General features: G+C 39.7%; 3 protein-coding genes across 6 annotated transcripts in view; 1 reads left to right on the forward strand and 2 right to left on the reverse strand.

Annotated features, from left to right (window-relative positions):
- Nucleotides 1-4,757, reverse strand: part of LOC139769618 (lachesin) — a 34,274-nt gene extending 29,517 nt beyond the window's left edge. For 3 of the 4 annotated variants that reach the window (XM_071700862.1, XM_071700860.1, XM_071700863.1), the window contains exon 1: nucleotides 4,374-4,757. The gene's annotated coding sequence lies outside the window, so the exon portion shown is untranslated. The remainder of the gene's footprint in view (nucleotides 1-4,373) is intronic. The other variant, XM_071700861.1, reaches the window with a different exon arrangement.
- A 714-nt stretch (nucleotides 4,758-5,471) lies between these two features.
- Ints7 (Integrator complex subunit 7) lies at nucleotides 5,472-10,020 on the reverse strand. The gene is made up of 14 exons (XM_071700870.1): nucleotides 9,898-10,020; nucleotides 9,660-9,834; nucleotides 9,149-9,468; nucleotides 8,842-9,066; nucleotides 8,497-8,746; nucleotides 8,348-8,421; nucleotides 8,108-8,253; nucleotides 7,688-8,033; nucleotides 7,330-7,589; nucleotides 7,033-7,233; nucleotides 6,873-6,966; nucleotides 6,662-6,765; nucleotides 6,064-6,574; nucleotides 5,472-5,828 (listed from the first exon to the last, which is right to left on the reverse strand). The coding sequence occupies exons 2-14, from the start codon at nucleotides 9,748-9,750 to the stop codon at nucleotides 5,562-5,564; spliced, it is 2,889 nt and encodes a 962-aa protein (XP_071556971.1). The 5' UTR covers nucleotides 9,751-9,834; nucleotides 9,898-10,020; the 3' UTR covers nucleotides 5,472-5,561.
- A 129-nt stretch (nucleotides 10,021-10,149) lies between these two features.
- Cdc37 (cell division cycle protein 37) lies at nucleotides 10,150-12,710 on the forward strand. Its single transcript, XM_071700875.1, has 5 exons — nucleotides 10,150-10,392; nucleotides 10,837-10,970; nucleotides 11,056-11,500; nucleotides 11,596-11,901; nucleotides 11,984-12,710. The coding sequence occupies exons 1-5, from the start codon at nucleotides 10,360-10,362 to the stop codon at nucleotides 12,191-12,193; spliced, it is 1,128 nt and encodes a 375-aa protein (XP_071556976.1). The 5' UTR covers nucleotides 10,150-10,359; the 3' UTR covers nucleotides 12,194-12,710.
- Nucleotides 12,711-12,719: the final 9 nt, after the last annotated feature.

Consider the following 12,719-nt stretch of genomic DNA (forward strand, 5'->3'; position numbering starts at 1 on the left):
CACGCGCCTCCCATTCCCCTTGAGGAATTTTTCAGTTTTCCGCCCATCGTCTCGGAAAGGAACACTTTTCTCCCCTACTTCGAAAGTTAAACAAACGGTTTGTATGAAGTATCGATACGTAGCCAAACACATACTTCCGACAAAGTTCCATTGACGGTATAAGCAATTTGTTTTGTCGAGCGGAACTTGCCGATACCGATATATACGAGCCGAGTTCTCAGCAAAATGCTGCAGCGGTTTGGACATGCTTCTTCCAACAATAAAGTGACCAAAGACGTACAGCACGCTGCTGCATTGTAGCGCATTTTCATTCAGATCAACTACAGCGTGGAAACGTGTACCGTGTAGCAGGTGAGGCAATTTAAAGAGTCGCACCGCAGTTATGAGAAAAATAAATGTAATAAATGACAGAGCAATATCTCATCTATGAAAATCGCGCAGTATATTTACGTCGCAAAGTTTCGCGAAATTTACTAAATGATATGAATGTTATCGTTAATCTTCCGATTGCATATCAGATCCTCGCATATAGTTAAAGTATATCTTCGTTTTACTTTTTCATATCGAGGAAGCAATGCAAACCGCCTGTATGTACATACGCTAATCGATCGCATATCAGATCTCGTGCGAGGAGAAAATCCTGTATGCGTGCGAGCAATCCGGAAAATTGTGTTCTGATCGCACATGCCGGAAAATAAGATATCTGTTCTGCGTGCATACAAAGAGAACGACACTTTCTATGCATGGAAAAATGAACAGAATCTTATTTCCATCTGCTGGCGCACCTATTCGCATCGCGGAGTATCCGCGAGAGGATTCACTTGGGAAACAAACTCGCGCAAATCTCCGATTCACATGTGATCTTAATCAGCGTGACATGGATCAATCTCTTGATAATTCAGAGACATTCCCTTTTGAAGCCCTAAACAACTTTGTGATTGACGATTTATTTCATTCGTTCAGACAACGCTCCATTATGCGTTTCTCTGATCTCCGACGAATAATTAAAGATGCGACGAACGAAAAGGCGCTGTTTAATAATTCATGATCGCGCTGAACGAGGTACGGCAAGTATTTTAAGGTGAGGTAACGCTACACATATATACGTTTTGTCGGTTGCACGGTTGGTACAATTCCCTCTTTCCGTTTAGAAAGACGTGTGCTCGCTGCATGCGTTTCCTTTCTGCCCCATCTTCCCTCGGTCTCGCGGCAATGCCTGAATTTTGAACATTAGTTTGCGAACCATTTAGCACAACTACTCCACGATCTGCCTCTCTCTCTCTCTCTCTCTCTCTCTCTTTCTCTATCTGTGAAAGCAGTAGTTTGAATCACGCAGCCTCTGCATACACATCGTACGCTCCCTTTCTCTCTCGCTTACATATAGATTTAACCGCAACATTCTCGCTACCGACACGGCATAGTTATTGTGCATTAAGCCTGGCAATGCGCGTGGTGTCTCCCTTCCCCTCGTTTCCTCTCCGATGGATACGACAGCTTCACCGGGGACACCGGGAATAATTCCACCAAGAAATTAGACTTCTTGCAACTCGCGAGATCTGCTTGTACCTTAACATGGGTCACATGAGATAGTTACATACTATCCTCAGATGATTTTTAAACTTACTTTATATTTTGCGGAAATATTTACAAAAACTTTGTGCAGAAACGATCATAGTTATATTACCTCACTTTGAAGCAAATAAAAGTAACATACATATGGAGGAGTAAAAACCACAGTGGTGTAAGTCAAATTTTTAAAAATATTTTTTCGTGTGCATAGATGCAATCTGTACAATATATAAATTGCATCTATGCACACAAGAAAATATTTTTAAAAATTTGACTTACACCACTGTGATTTTTACCCCTCCATATAGGCCGATATTCATAGTCAGATCTTATACATGAGATCGTCTTAAGTTCATCTTTAGATACTCCGCAACTAGTGAAACGAGCCGTACAGCATCTAAAAATAAACTTAAGGCAATCTTACATATAAGATCTGACTATATGAATACCGGTCATGATGTATTATAATTATGTAATCGTAACACAATTCATCGTCCTGTGATTATTACTATAAGAGTAGTAATTTAATTATATTTCTTGCTACATGCTCCGCGCAATTATAGGAGCGTTAAAGTTTAATAAATGTGGGCGGTCCACTCAATCGCCTCCGATACTTAGTTATGTTAAAAAAGATGTAAAATAATACGTGAATGATTTCAATGGCCTTCAAAGCCTCTACGAGAAACCCCGTTAAGTTTGCCGCGCACACAAATCAATTACCAAGCGCTTGCTTTTCATTATCTTTCGCTTTTTTTTTAAAGCCCGTTAAGTCGTTTATAATGCCTACGTAGCGGTCGTTTTACGCAACACTAAATCTATGAAGTTTGCTTTTCTTAAAGGACGATTACTTTAGAATACAGCGATAACAGAATTTGCGCCCGAGGAAAAATTTTCCGATAACGAAATCAAGTAAATCTCCGGAGTAACGAAGCAAATGTTGTAACTATAAATCAGACCGTCCTGTCTCGCTCAATATAACTGGACGTACTATACTTGCGGAACATATGTACAACAAAAATAATATTTAATTTGTCCTGAATTCGAAACAATGGGATTATCCAATAATCGTCTTTAAACGATCGCTCGATAATACGATGATCTAACAGAGTTACACTAACGTCTGTTGAAATATTAACGAAATCTAGTTGTAGCAGTTACATGTCGTCTAACTCGCCCTCGACAGTACAAGGATCGACGAATTCAATTAGGTACTACCAAGCGCGCAAAGTCTCGATTCTCGATGAAAACGACGAGAGACGACCGAGAGATCCTCCCTCGAATGATCCTCCTCTCTCTCTCTCTCTCTCGGCTCTCGAGAGACAGCTCGTTTCGGTCGCGGATCGCAACATTCGCAACGGCGACGGCGAGTACGCCGACTCACGCCCTTCTCACAATCAGTTATCGCCGCTGAGCGATTCGCACGCGGTCGCGGGGCAATTTCGGGGCTCCGTTGCCGAACTCGAGCCACGCTTGATTCGATCCCGCGTACAATTCCCCGGGCCCTCCCGTTCGAGAAGCCGTGTCCGGAGTCCGCGGCTTCCGAAGCTCCCCGCGGTACCGGCAAATTAATCTCGTGCCGAAGTTCGGCAGTTTGCCCGGCTGCAACCCTCGTTCCCTTCCCCGACCCCCGACCCCCGACCCCCGACCCCTTCGATCGCGGTTTCGTCTTGCGGAACGTGATATTACTTGCGAAAACAAGTAATAATGGAAAAGAGCGATATTGTCAGATTGGTGCGAAGCGATTCGTCGCGTCGTTTTCTCGATCAAGTTTTGCGTTGAATATAAAGTTACGCAAGGAGATTTCCGTCGAGTTTTCTGAACGGAATCGAAAAGCTCCGTTCAAAGGCGAGACAAAACGCATCAAAGATGACGACGTTTTGATCGATAAAAGCTATTTCGAAATCGCGTGCGATATTTTGTTTTCAATCTCGTTCGACGAATTTTCTGTACCAAGTTAATCTAACATATGCAATTTTTATTACGGGTTATGGAATATTATGATTTTTTAAACGCGATAGATTAGTAAAGTATACTATAATCATCATAAAATAAATATAAAAATTGAATTTTATTATATTATTGTAGTAAAAATTAATTTTTACTAACCGTTTTCGTCCTGAATTAAAGCGTCACGGCAAATGTCGAAAATCTTTGTCGCGCTTCCTCGCAAAACTTTCGAATTGTTTCCGAATATTTCAATTGTTCAAGTTCGCGAGTATTTTCCGTACGATATTCGCACGACTGCAATCGAGTGAAACACTGTAAATCTCTTTTGAACTAAAATTAATTTCTCAATAATCGGTCGTGCAGTTAAACTGGTTTAATCACTTGAGATTTGAATCGTCGTATGCCGCCAAACTTCGGGCGTCTCAACGACATGTTCCGAAAGTAGCGATGTGCAATCAATCCGATCGAAAGATTTTCGATTAAAGTAACGATCAAAATATTCAACGTATTTGATCAGCTTTCTGAAATATTACATAGTACATGCACTTCCTCGTCGGAACACCGTTCCTTTATTATGCTCTCCGCGCGGTTTAGAAGATGGCGCCCGCTTTCGCCGCCGCGCCGTCCACCCTTCGTCGAGGAGAAACTTGTACAAATTATAAATATGTAGATGGACTTAAAATGACGTTACCGAAACTTCGGACATCAGAAATTAAAAAGCGACCGCGCGTTTTCCCCGACGAAGCGTTGAGGAATACATAATCTCGGACGAAATTTGGCGCGAGCGAGCGAGCGGCGCGAAGTAGGAAACGGCGACGGGCTCTTAACCGTTGAAAAGTTGTTGGCGTGCGACTTACCGCGGGCACACGCGCGACGAGGTTCAACAGCGCAGCGGGTCGGCGACCAGCGGTGAAACGATCCTCGAGGACATAACTGTTGCTTCCCGCGGGGGTAGTGCCGGCGGACGTCGAATGGAATGGAATGGAATGGGATATAACGCTGCCGCTCGCGCGTTCCGCTCCGCTCCGTACCGTACCGGCGGATAGACGGTGCGCGACTGTGCGCCTGCCACTCTCGCGATCTCCCTTTTATGGGTCGTCGCCCGCGCGGCCACTCAAACGTCGACACTCGCTACTCGCTACTTGACGGCTAACGTCACTCCGATGCCACGGCGGGTCCTGCGCGCGTTTTTTTAGATTTGTAATGCAATAAACTTCAGATTAATTAATGAGATATATAAAATAGCGATTTTTAAACGCTATTTTATATATTTCAAAGAACAGTAATATAAAATAGTATATATAATTCGATACTTAGATATAAAACAGTGTGTGACTGTACTTCTTCGAAAGAATTATTTATCATGAGCAATTATAAACGAGACACAAAATTAAGATATCGTTTTAAAAATGCGCAACAAAAATTGTAATATAATGAAATAAAGATAATAGAATTGATTTGTATTGCAAATAAATCGTTGAACTGTACAATTATTTTAAGCCCACTTTAGACAATCCATAATTTATGTTAAATTTTAAGATAGAATTCTATTTGTAATTTTATATGCTATATATTTTAACTATATATTTATTTTGATTTTTTAAATGTTTCATATTACACGGTAGATGAAATAAGAAATAGATTTTTCATTCTGAATTCTTACACAAATTATAGATCGTTTAAAATAGGCTTTATTTGTGGGTTTAATTAGTAAAAAATTCAACAACTTCGCTTTATTTAAGCAAAAAATATTCCTCATTTATATAGCTGTAATGAAAAACTTTCGCGCTGATATGAAACTTTTGTTTTAAAATAGGATCTTCTCTGAACAAAGAATTAAATAAATCAAGAAAAATACGTTTGCACCATGTTACATCAGCGTACTTATTATTATTATTAATACAAACGCATGTGGCCATTAAAATTAAAAGCGAAGTCATGAGACATGTCACATGTGAATTTATTGAAATTTATTTTTATTAAAATTTATTTCAATAAAAATATAAAATATATATTATCTATATCGTGCCACAGAGTGCGTATCCTCAAGGTAATTTCCTCTTCGCAGGCTCCTCATGTACTCGAACAGGGAGAGTGGAACGTGGACCACACTTCCATACACTGCCGTCCTTGTCGAGTATACTCGCGCTCGCCGTGATTTGGTATTGGCCACCACTACCTGGAACGGTGTTTGTACCAATGCATGGGGGTATGATCGTAGACCCAGGTACTCCCAAGGATAGTAAAAACTCGCAAGCGAAGAAATCTCGATGAGGTGTCACCGTTTGCTGCAATTCATTCATATTGGAATCCTGCAAGCAAACACATCATTTAATATTACTATTTAATATAATTTCATGAATATATTCTTTAGCTCTCTCATCCCTAATTCATTTTTTAAACATTGACAGAAATATTTGACACGTTATTACATGTTTATTGAAAAATATGCAGTAATTAGTTTATTAAATTAAATATGCAGTAATATAGACTAGTTCAACTTTTTTAAATAATAAATGCGATCGTAATTTTAGACGCTTTATCTACCTTTTGGTCAGAATTTATTTTCGACGGCGGCGTCGTCGAGATGGAAATGCACACAGCAGCGACGGAACGGAAGAGAGATGCCCGACGACCGTGTCGCAATACTCCCTCGACTTTGAGCGCTAGTTGACTACCTTGCGGCACAGAAACGGGTTCACCGAGAACACGTGGTTGAGGTGACACCGATAACTTAATGCTAGTAGTCTGTAGAGTTTGGAAGAAATATCGTGGGAGCGGCAATCTCATTGTTCCACCGGCGAGCAGCGTCACTTGCGATATCAAACAACTGACTCTCAAATGGCTTATTGCTCCGGTCTTGCCGTCGTTGTCCACCCAGGGTGGTGCTAAACGACGCAGCTCGGCGCAGCAACGAGCCAGCTGCCGCATCTCTACGGAATCGCCGAAATGGAAATTCACTGAAATGGAATCGTTCTGCTGCTGATACATTGCGATACCGAGCCCACCGCAAACCCGTTCCACGCTGTTTGCAAGTAACCGGCATATTTCTTGTAATCTACACGAAATGAATCAAGGTAAATAGCCAACAAAGTGCACTTAAATGAACGATAGTCAGATAAAAATTGCTCTAGTGAAAGGATACGCCCGAATATTCGCCAACGATCCCGGATCAGCATCAAAAGCTGATTGATATAGCTTCTGGTAATTTTCCGCACAGTTTTTCAAATCTTGCGCTGATTTCCTTAACTGTAAAGCACGATTTATAATATACACTGTAATAGTATGCGTATGTATATATAACTGTAGATATTATAATTGTAATCACTTTGCAATTATAATTATACGAATTATACCTGATGCGTAACGCGTCCGTATCTCTGGAGATCATCTTTCGTCGCAATGACAACTGTGACAGCTATAGCTGGTGGTGGGGCGGTACACAAAGATCTAAAAATATATATTTTAATTTTTGCGATATTTTTTCTTAATTATATGTGCTACATTTTTACTTACATGCACGAATGTAATAATTGCGCTATAGATTGTAAGAATTCACAACGTAATTTCGAATATTCACTTGGAAATTGCAAACTGCGTAATGGAGTGCTAGCGGCTTTGAGAGAAGCGCAAGCACTTGCATAACGCGCTATCGCGCCATTCAGTTTTTCCACAATCTCGGGATTACTCATATTTTCTTCACCTTCCCTCTTATTCCTTTATGCATACATTATTACGTTAGACGGAGAAAAACAGAGAATACACAAAAGAGGTATTACGATTTTGAATGCAAGTAAAGCCGAAAATACGTACATGAGACAGCATTCTGCTTTTGTAACTAATTCTAAACCGGACAGCCAAAAATGTAGCTGCTCCGATGCTACAGTTTCTTTTAGACCTTTAAATATTTCAGTGGCAATTGTATGATGGCCATATCTTGCGGCGCTTCGCGCAATGCGATATTTTGCCCAACCATCTACATTTCTCACGACGTTCTCTACCGCCTCTAAACATTCCGAGTTCCATTCATATCCCCCAGCCACCATTTGGAATAGCAATGTACAAAGCATTACCTTTTCAAATCAGAATAGATCTCATGAAAATATCTATTTATTGATAAGTTAAATTCTTCTAGATAAAGAAAACAACTCTTCTTATATTGTAAGTTTACCTTTGTATGTACATGAGACATCTGTTTAAGTTTGATCAAAATTTCTGGTAAAAGCGAAAGCAATGTATTCTCTCCTAAACTACCAATAGCACCCAAAGCTTCGCACAGTGCAACCGTTTGTTTCTCGTTCTGACCGTTTTCTGCACTGGCGTTGACGAGGGTAGAACCAATAGCATCGACAAATATAGCGCAATGACTAGGCTGCGACTGACACAGCTTTACTGTCGAACGTAAACATGCCCTCAACTGATGTAAATGTTTGTCGTCCAAAACTAGCAACACGATCAGAGATTCGAGACAAGAAATCACATCTTGTATACCATAAGCCGGCAACCCTTCTTGATAACTGTTAACAAAATAATCAATATTAATTATTTGTCTCGTATATAACTAATAAAAAAAAGCTTTACATATACATACCAATAACAGGCAACTCTAGAAAGTATAGTAATTGCTTTTACTGCGACGAACGGATCGGGCGAATAACACGCATTCAAACACAATTGCAATAAGGGACTATTTTCTTCCATATTTGCATCGCATGTTGCAGCATTTTGGCTAAGTACCTGTATTTCAATAAGTATTCGTGTTTACGTGTATAAATATACATTACAAAAGAAACTTTTGTAACTAAAAACAATTTATATCGGTTCAACTGACCTCAATTACGTCCAAAGTACGGATGAGAAGATCTGTATTTCCTGCACCATCTTGTAAAAGCGTCGTGGTACTCTCTAAATTATTAGATATCGATTATATCACTTGTACAAATATCAAAGGTCTGATAAATTATATCACAAGCCATATACCAATTAAATTATTAAGAGCGCCCTGTGGCCAAAGATGTGCCCCTCTTCTAGCTAAACTGTGCAAAAGATGCAAGGCGTGACGTTTAACAGACAGTCTTGGATCATCTTGCAGATACCGTAATAATAATGCAACCTGTTGTGGCACGTCTATTAACGTCGCAGAAGCCAGGGTACTTAATGCACTCAGAGTGACTCTGACAAAATCCGCTGCCGGATAACTTGCAAGAAGCTCCATACACAATTCATTTACCTTCAATTAAATAATTATATATATATATATATTTCTTCTGGAACAGGCATAAAAAATATATATAAAATATATTAACTGTACAAAATCCTATATACCATTGATGCTGTAAAAGTATCGTGATGCATGTATTGTAGAATCGGTATCAGCTGCAACTTCATTGAAGCGGGGGTGGCTTGACCTCTGATCATATCGGAAATCTTACTACACATTGATACAGCGAATAATTTGGACTGCGCCGCAAACATTTGAGCGGCGTATATTGCAGCTTCCACTTCAACTGAATCGTGAGAATCCAAGGATCTTCTTATGCTATGATGCACCTGTATAATAATAGTTGATACTCTATTGTTCTTGTAAAGCTAGAAATTGTCTTATTTTGTACTAAACAGTTAAGTGTATTACTTGTTGCCTTTCGGGAATAATGCCGGCTACGCTGCCTAATGTACGTAAGGTAAGGGCTCTAGCAACTGGATCGTTCGAATGTATAACGCTGTAAATACGTCTTACGAACTCGTCTACATTCAAGATCTTATCCAGATGCTTCTCGCTCTGCTGACACACTCTTAGAACCCATACTCGTAAAAAATTACTCCCGGTGCGAAATACTTCGGCCAATTTCAACAGAGACGAGTTTATTAATATTGGGAAGGGATATTTCTCAAATAGACGAGGGAATCGTACTATGGCTTCGCATTGTTCCCCAGTCTTGGTAGAACGTAAACCTACAATCACACGCATTTGAAAGTAAAATAAATTTTTATGCAGTAAGCAAACAAGTGCAAACGGCACATGTCCATATTTATAATATGATTATTTGATATTTTTCTTGGATATTTGCGTTTGAGACATTTATGTTAAATAAGTAAATATTTATGTGCTGCAGGTTGTAGAGAAGTTAACGGTACAAACAAACCTTTATCAAGTTCTATGAGAGCCGTGTTCGCATCTTGCTCCGGTTCTCCAAGTCCAGTATCGTTAAACGCATTCATTCTCATCCCAATCATTTTTTCTCAATGTAAATTACACGCGTAATATTTAAAAAGAACCGTACTGTCATTCAAAGCGCCTCGTTAGGAATAACCTATCAACTTGAATCATCGATCATTTTTAACACGGTAGGAACAAATCTAAGCCATCGGAAGTAATCTTACATAAGGAAGAAATGTTGATTGCGTAATTATTTAATCAATCGTTTATTATATTTGCAAATATTCATTAAAAAGTCTCGTTTCGTTTTCCAGAAGAAAGAAAACAAGTCCGCTATCATATACGTAGAACAAACATTATCGATCGATACGTGATCTGCCATCTTTCGTCGTTCCCTGCGATTGTCGGCCAGGCGCCAGGACTTCGGATCAGTCGGCATTGTCGGCAATCAGACCAAATCAGACTCTGGCAAGATTGGGCAAGGTAGGGCAAGGATATTCGGACAGTTCGGAGAGGCAGTCAGGCAGAAGCGAGAGCGGCAATCCACAGTTTCTGACTTCTGTGCGCGATACACAGATACCCTCGTCGTGGAAAGAGAGGAAGGAAAAAAAGGCCGGGATCGTCCAAGCTGACGGGCTCTTCGCGTAGAAGCGACTCGTTGACGGCAGGTTCATCCGAGCGCTACGATGGTGGACTACAGCAAATGGAAGAGTATCGAAGTAAGAACAATATCGGCCGTTCTCCGTCCGGATCCAACGATCCAGAGGAACGTTCTCGAAGAAGCTCGAGATCAGATCTCGCCGGCCGCGCGTGACCGTCTGGCGTACGCCAGAAACGTTGTTATGACACGTTACCCCCCGAAACGTCAACTGCTCGCGGCGCGTTCGACTCAACTCTGTTATCCCGTTTTAGAGCGCAGTTCATGTATCGCGAATACTTATGGGATCGAGCATTTCCTACAATTTTAGTACACGATTAACTTTAAAGCCTTCTACTTTATAACTTTGTTAATTTTCTTTGCTTCTTATTTGATGAGATCGAAAGAATTATTTATTTTTTGGATCAATCAATTTACATCGAACAATAATGATGTCGTTTGTACATTTAGATTTTATGTACTCAAATGTTTTTGTATTGATAACTTTTGCTATTCTTATCATTAGATTTCAGATGATGAAGATGATACTCATCCAAACATTGATACGCCATCCTTATTCAGATGGCGTCATCAAGCGCGAGTGGAGAGAATGGAAGAACGCAAGAAAGAGCACGAAGAACACTTGAGGAAGAAGGCAGAGTACGAACAAAAATATGTTAAATAATATCTCTCCTGTATGTATAGAATTAAATTAATTTTTGTTATATAACGTTTGTTATTTCAGAACACTGCAAAAACTCAAGGATACAAAGGAAAAATTAGCCAAATTAGAAAATGAAAATAACGATTCGGCTGATTTAACTACGTTGAAAAAAGTTCTTCAAGATCTCGAAGAGGAGGAGAAAAAGATTCAAGATAAGGAAAAGGAAATGGAAAAGAAGGAAAAATTGACACCGTGGAATATAGATACTATTGGGCAAGATGGTTTTACAAAAACTGTGATAAATACGAAGCCCGCGAGGAGGAACGATGATTCGAGTTTGTCCGACGAGGAAAAGGAGAAACGAATGAAGCAATTCGTTAAGGAACACGAGACAAAATTGAAGGAGTTTGGCATGCTAAGAAAATACGATGACAGCAAGAAATTCTTACAGGACCATCTGTATTTAGTTTGCGAGAATACGGCAAACTATTTGGTCATCTGGTGCATCAACTTGGAAATGGAAGAGGTAAGTTTGACGGGCAACCGTTCTACAGCTAAACTATTGAGACAGACTTAACCAGTGATATCTATGACAATTCTATATTCATGGGGTATTTTCAGAAACATGATTTAATGGAACACGTTGCGCATCAATGCATATGTATGCAATATATACTGGAACTATCTAAACAATTGGACGTTGATCCGCGAGCGTGCGTTAGCTCCTTTTTCAGTCGCATTCAAATTGCCGAGGTAGAGTACAAGAAATCCTTTGATGACGAACTTAAAGCGTTTAAGGACAGAATACGCAAAAGAGCAGCAGAGAAGGTAGCTGAGGCGGTTAGAGAGGCCGAGGAGGAGGAAAGAAAAGCTCGTTTGGGTCCCGGTGGACTCGATCCGATCGAGGTGTTTGAAACTCTTCCAGAGGTAAATAAAAATTTGTCTCGGAACGTAGAAATCAATGCTAGGAAATTTCCTTCTTGATTATTACAATTAATATTTTTTTCAGGCTTTACAAAAATGTTTCGAGACGCAAGATATTCCTTTGTTGCAACAAACGATAGCCGCAATGCCAGAGGAAGAGGCGACATATCACATGAAACGGTGTGTCGACAGCGGTTTGTGGGTTCCCGACGCGAAAAACAAGGAGAAGGAGAAAGAAAAGAAGGAGGAAGAGGAACAGCAGAGCGCCGCGGGAAATACGCCAGATCCGGAATAACGCATTTAAGTCGCATCTTACTATGGATACTCAATGAAAATCAGTATCTCATTTACATCATTTATTCTTTACGTAATTTACGTAATTTGAAACGGGTACATTAACAATAAAATTGTCATCTCTGCGAACTCTGGCAATATGCTATTATTATTTTCATCAGCTTTTCCTTTCATCATCGCGATATTCATCGTCGCGTTGGCACGCTATTAACTCGAGCTGAATTAGATCATAAGACTGAGTTGTCGTTTCATAAATAGAAAACTTGGCATATGCATGAAATATGTAACGATTATCAAGGAGCACAAGTACAAGTAGTGTTGAAGTGCTTTATGATCTTTTTGTGACTTTTATGTATGATTGTGTTACTATTGAAATTATCTTTCTATGTAATGTACATATATAATGTTAATCACAATCCATAATTATTTCAATATTTTACGTCCCTCCCATAACACTAGTATTGTATATTAATCGGGAACAATATCGTTATGTAAATAAAACCAATTATATATCCAAATTGTTTATA

The sequence above is a fragment of the Temnothorax nylanderi genome, unplaced genomic scaffold, assembly GCF_030848795.1.
Source record: "Temnothorax nylanderi isolate EJ_2023f unplaced genomic scaffold, tnyl_v1.0 TNYL_tig0023_pilon, whole genome shotgun sequence".
NCBI classification, from domain to species: Eukaryota; Metazoa; Arthropoda; class Insecta; order Hymenoptera; family Formicidae; genus Temnothorax; species Temnothorax nylanderi.

What these genes read in the sequence shown, in the direction of transcription:
- Ints7 (XM_071700870.1), bottom strand. Translation starts at nt 9,750, where the DNA reads ATGATTGGGATGAGAATGAATGCGTTTAACGATACTGGACTTGGAGAA. An exon ending in ATACTTTTACAGCATCAATG is followed by an intron (nt 8,747 to 8,841) that starts GTATATAGGATT and finishes ATTTAATTGAAG; the next exon opens with GTAAATGAATTGTGTATGGA. An exon ending in ACGGACGCGTTACGCATCAG is followed by an intron (nt 6,766 to 6,872) that starts GTATAATTCGTA and finishes CGTGCTTTACAG; the next exon opens with TTAAGGAAATCAGCGCAAGA.
- Cdc37 (XM_071700875.1), top strand. Translation starts at nt 10,360, where the DNA reads ATGGTGGACTACAGCAAATGGAAGAGTATCGAA. An exon ending in TCAACTTGGAAATGGAAGAG is followed by an intron (nt 11,501 to 11,595) that starts GTAAGTTTGACG and finishes GGGTATTTTCAG; the next exon opens with AAACATGATTTAATGGAACA. An exon ending in TGTTTGAAACTCTTCCAGAG is followed by an intron (nt 11,902 to 11,983) that starts GTAAATAAAAAT and finishes TATTTTTTTCAG; the next exon opens with GCTTTACAAAAATGTTTCGA.